This window comes from Miscanthus floridulus, chromosome 6 (genome assembly GCF_019320115.1).
Source record: "Miscanthus floridulus cultivar M001 chromosome 6, ASM1932011v1, whole genome shotgun sequence".
Lineage (NCBI taxonomy): Eukaryota > Viridiplantae > Streptophyta > Magnoliopsida > Poales > Poaceae > Miscanthus > Miscanthus floridulus.
Genome location: NC_089585.1, coordinates 40,871,322 through 40,876,641, shown reverse-complemented (window position 1 = coordinate 40,876,641; position 5,320 = coordinate 40,871,322). Strand labels below are relative to the sequence as shown.

At 47.9% G+C, this 5,320-nt stretch overlaps 1 protein-coding gene across 3 annotated transcripts; it reads right to left on the bottom strand.

The window, feature by feature from the left end:
• Window positions 1-1,782: 1,782 nt before the first annotated feature.
• On the bottom strand, window positions 1,783-4,180 carry LOC136458129 (putative L-cysteine desulfhydrase 2). Of its 3 annotated transcripts, none has more exons than XM_066458119.1 (2): window positions 2,668-4,180; window positions 1,783-2,330 (listed from the first exon to the last, which is right to left on the bottom strand). In XM_066458119.1, exons 1-2 carry the CDS (start codon window positions 4,036-4,038, stop codon window positions 1,956-1,958), a joined length of 1,746 nt encoding a protein of 581 aa, XP_066314216.1. In that variant the 5' UTR covers window positions 4,039-4,180; the 3' UTR covers window positions 1,783-1,955. The 3 variants fall into 3 exon arrangements, with proteins under 3 accessions (XP_066314216.1, XP_066314217.1, XP_066314218.1); XM_066458120.1 differs by having other exon boundaries at window positions 1,783-2,276; window positions 2,668-4,179; XM_066458121.1 differs by lacking the exon at window positions 1,783-2,330 and adding an exon at window positions 2,334-2,479 and having other exon boundaries at window positions 2,668-4,172.
• Between the last annotated feature and the right edge of the window lie 1,140 nt (window positions 4,181-5,320).

Sequence of the window (5,320 nt, the reverse complement as noted above, 5' to 3'; positions counted from 1 at the left end):
GCTCTCAACCACATTTTTTCAAAGCTTGGTGATCCTTTGAGGTGATTGGCTCCTGGAAAAAGAGAAAAAGATAGAGAAGTTTAAGATCTAGACATCTTGAACACTTGGTGAAATCCTCACCATCCGTGGTGTTTGTTACTCTTCGAGTTTGGGTTCCTAGACGACTAGAGGTTACACGGGAGGTCCCAATCGGTTGTGGTTGTGGGGAAGTTTGTATTGCCCTTTTGTGACTTACCTTGGTGGTGGGTTTGAGAGAGGTGAGTTGAAAGAGACTCCTTAGCCTTTGTGGATTCGTCAACAACGTGGACGTAGGCAAACCTTGATGACGAGTTGAACTGTGGGATAAATATGTGTGTCTTGTGTTGTGCTTGTCTTGTTACTGCTTGTGTTTGAATTTGCATTCTAGAGTTTGCACCCGATTTACATACCTTCCCAACGAGTTCAACCATTGTTTTAAGGAGGTCAACACATTTCCCGGAAAGGCTGGTCTATCAATCAATTCAAAGTTCATTCATTATATTTCATTGTAGTTCTATTTGTGCTCCGAAGCGCGGAGGGGCAGTGCATCTGTTCGGAACCTCCACGGCGTGAAGGCCCCGTGATCTGACAGTTTCGATTTAGTGTGTAAGTTTCAGAAAAACAGGCTTATTCATCCCCTCTAGGCCCTTGCTGCATCCATTCAGGTCCTTGTTGCTTTTTCTTGTATGTAGTCTTCTATGACTATCTGCTTGTACTTTCTGCTCTATTAATAGAAAACAGACATTGTCCGTGCCAATACATTAAAAAAAAAGAGATAAACATATTAAGGGCATGTGACAATGGAGCTGTGAAGACAATTTTATAAGAAACAAACATATTCATTGATCTTGATATAAATGCAATATTAGCATGAGATAGTTAAATATTATAAGGCAACGTCACCTAGCGCTTAATTCTGGACTAGTTTAGCCTATTAGTCAGCATGCAGGGTCCCCATCAGCTTCATGTAGCCTGTAGGGCAGCAAACCACTCAGTTGCCTCACTGGAGCAACTTACACAGGTTCACTGCATAAACAAGTGCTTTACGAGTTGGATAACCCATGAGAGCCCAGGATAAGGTTCATACCATGATGCAGTTTGCTCTATTTAAGTATATATATGTACTGCATTAGCAGTAGTTAAGTTGTACCGTCAAGTGATTAAAATATGTAACTTGTGTAGAACACGAGAACTGAAAGCCAGCAATTTGAAAAGCGATTCATATGGAATGTAGCTAAAGGTCTTTTATAGGATCGGAGCAGGGACCTTAGCAATGGCATATCTCCATTTGCTGGTTTCGAAAGTAGCGTATCCATCCTGCAAAAGCATGGGAAATCGAGCATCCAATACTGCAAGCACTACTGAAAAGACAAAAAGTTCTGAAGCATGTAAAGGGTGATTTTGCATATCCTTAGTAGTCGTATCAAGTATGGCCTAAAGAAGGGTTCCCAATGGGATATGAAACACATAGCATTACCGCTAGATCATTGAGCTAAAATAAAGAAAGGAGTCATCAGTCAGATGCTTTTGGATAAGGAAATACTAGTGGAAGTCCAGGCATCCACCAGAAGTAGAGAAATGAAAGAGTACAGTGCTTGGCTTCCACTCACGATTTACTACTCGATAAATAGACAGGTTTTACACAATGTACGGAATAGGAGGAAACAGCGAAGGGTTCAAAATCTCAAGGGCAATGAAGATAGCGGAGTGGCATTTTTCCACACTATAATTTGACACTTTGTTGTATTATATAAGCTAGTGCTTTCCGATATATACTTTTGAATACAGCATATCACTAAAGAAATACAATAATGGTGCAAAAGGGGAGGCTTCAGATCCATCTTCAGACTTCATTTGGAACAATGCTTCACCCCCCAGGGTGCAGTTGTTTATGTGGTTGGTGGTAAAAGGCAGAATTCAATGCCGGGCAAATCTGTTCAAGAAGCATATGGTGGACAGCTCGGCCTATGTCTCTTGCGGCGCAATGGAGTTATGGAGGAGACGCCACAACACCTGCTGTTCTTTTGCGACAAGGCGTCACAATTCTGGAACAGCATTGGCGTCCACTTACCCCAAACTGGGATCTCCACTCGTGACATCCACTCTTTTCTCAAGATCAGTGCAGTTCCAACTCTGCACAACATGTTTGTTGCCCTTTGCTGTTGGCAACTATGGAAATGCAGAAACGCTTTCATCTTCCGTAATGAAACCATGACTCTACGACAGCTGCTGCTCTCGTGTGCAGCTGAAGCAAAAAGCTGGAAGGCAAGGATGTCAAGGAGGCAAAAGCCAATAGCCAAAAATGGTGCAATCTGTTTGAAGACACGGCACAAAGCATTATGTAGAATTTGAGATTCATAAATGTCCATAGATCACCCTAAACTGCTAAACAGTAGTACTTATTACCCAAATGCATACCTTAAATAGTGACTGTTCAAATTAGGCGCTTCTATGCTTTACCCTATCAACAGAAGTTGAAACATTATAGGCGTAAAAACAAGGCTAGACGCTAGAGGGCAGAGGCTATACAACAACCAGTACGCAGCAAAGAACATGCTACAACAGTTCATACTTTCATCAAGAAATGGAAGTGAGCAAACAAAGGTAAAGGCATAATTGAGCTCAACAACAGTTTCAGTTAGAGAGCACCTTCCCAGAAGGTCTCAGCTTGCTGCAGGAGAAACCATCACGAACAAGCTTATGGACAGCATCTCTCAGGGCCTCATACTCCTCCCTGACATTGTAAACCTGATGTGAGATTCTCACATACCCAGTCACTTGATCGCCCTTGGCATCCTTGGCCATCTCTTGTCCTTCTTCAACACTTCTTGAGTTGTGGAATATTGGCACCTCGACCTTGAATTCGTTCCTCAGCATGTCCCTCACTCTCATCGCATCACCATTGCTCTCAATGCCAAGGCAACCAGGCAGCCCGACCATAGCCATGCTTCCGCACATTTCCGGCGGCGAGCCAAGAAATGTCCCCCATGCCTCGGCGAGCATCGTGCCCATCTCGATCACCTTGTCATGGTTCCGTCTGCTTATCCCCTCGATGCCGCCCTCGAACCGGCTCATGAAGTCAACGGCATCAGGCACAACGAGCTGGGCACTGTAATCCCGTACCCCAATCCAGGCGCTCTCCATGGGCAGCCCGTTGCCGTACTCGCTAGACACGACGGGGTGGTGGAGCTGCGAGGCTATGGGGTCATCCTTGCGGATGTGCAGGAAGGCCACGGCGGAAGGGCAGAAGAACCACTTGTGGAGGTTGCTGGTGTAGAAGTCGGTGCCGATGTCGCGCACGTCGATGGGCACCTGGCCGATGGCGTGCGCGCCGTCGACGAAGACCTTGTCCACGCCCTCCTCGCGGCAGATGGCGACGAGCTCCTTCACGGGGAGGAGGACGCTGGGCATGGAGGTGATGTGGTCGATGACGGCGAGGCGGACGCTGCGGCCCCCGGCCTTGGCGAGCGCGAGCGCGGCGCGGAACTCGGCGACGACGGCGCCCGGCGAGGCGCCGGGGAACGGGAGCGGCACCTCGACGACGGTGGCCCCCGCGCGGACCACGTACGCGTGGATGGAGTTCTTGACGGAACTGTAGGTGTAGTGGAGCATCAGCACCACGTCGCCGCGCGCGAAGGCACCCTCCGCGAAGCTCCAGGCCACGTGCTGCATGATGATGGCCGCGGCCGTGGTAGCGTTGTCGACGAGGGATACCTCGGAGGCGTCACACGCCCCGACGGCAGCCGCCACGGCGGCACGCGAGCGGGCGAGCCCCGGCTGGAGGGAGTCGAAGTAGAACGCGTCGGGCTCCGAGAGGAACAGCCGCTGCCACCGCGCCCGCGCCGCGAGGACCGAGGCCGGGCAGCACCCGAAGGTGCCGTTGTTGACGCGGGCCACGGTGCCGTCGTGGTGCGCGAACTCGGCGCGGATACCAGCTTCTGTGATCGGCGCGCTGGCGCGCTTCGCCGGCGCCGCGGCGTTCCTTTCCTCGGGCGCGTCGCCGTGCGGAGCCGAGGCCATCGGGATTTTGGGGACGGAGAGGGATGCGGGGGCTGAGATAGCGAGGAGCGGAGTAATGGTTGACTTGCAAATGCGATTGGCATGGAGCTGTCAGAGGAGTCAGGTGGCCATTGATGTAAAGGACTGGTCAACGGCCTAAGGCATCTCTCCGCTAAGACTTTTTATTTTAATCACAGCACTATGATAAAAATAACATAAATTAATTTATCTGTATTAAATAAATATAGGAAATATAGAAATTTTCCATGTCCCGGTGAAATCCTACTAATAATAGTGCACCCTTATATTCAAGGTTTTAACAGTCATATTAGGTTCATTAGATAACCATTCTATGTAAGCACATGTACTACTTTCATGCATATACCGAGCAATCAGAATATGATCCATCACTATCTTTATCATTGTCTCAATGTTTTAGTTGTATTTGGCTCTTCCAGTCCATGAAGGCAAGGACAATTTAATTGCATGGCACTATGATAATCATGGGCGATTTAGTGTCAAGAGTGCTTACAAAGTTTGTAGAGCTGATCTGTCGCGTGAAAGGAGCCAAGGGGGGCACAATGTGGCAGTGGTAATGCATCTGATTTTATTTGGAAAGCAATCCGGAAGCTGAAAATCCCAGGCAAGGTAAAACATTTTTCTGGTGTTTGGCTCATAATAATCACCCTTTGAGGAGAAATCTGGTGCAGCGTGGGATGAGAATTGAAACAAGATGCACAATTTGTGATTCAGTAGATGAAGATGGTGGACATTTATTTTTTAAGTGCTGCCTTGCCAAAGAGGTTTGGAGGAATCTGAACCTGGAGAGCTTCAGGCTGTAGTTGGCGACGGCTGTTTTGGTCAAGGACGCAGTCGAACTAATTCTGAAGGCTAAGGAAGAACAAAAGCTGCTGATGATTATCACTATGTGGTATATTTGGCAGGAGAGAAATATAATTAGAGAAGGTCGGAGACGAGGAGCAGATTTCCTTGCTCGATGTATCCGATCATATGCAGAAGACAACACTGCAATTGTGCCCGACAACAGTTTGACGGGCAACAGTGTGCGCCGAAGAAAGGAGTATTGGAGGAAACCCCCACAGGTCTTTTTAAAGCTTAATTGTGATGGATCTTTTTTGCCCAATTCATTGGAAGGGAGTTGGGGCTATTTGATCCGAGGCTGTGATGGGATGTGATACTGTCAGGAAGAGGGAAGATAGAGTGTCTCTTAAATGCATTCCAAGCTGAACTCATTACTTGATCTGGGTATTGGCCGGATAATCGTGGAGACAGACGCAAAGAT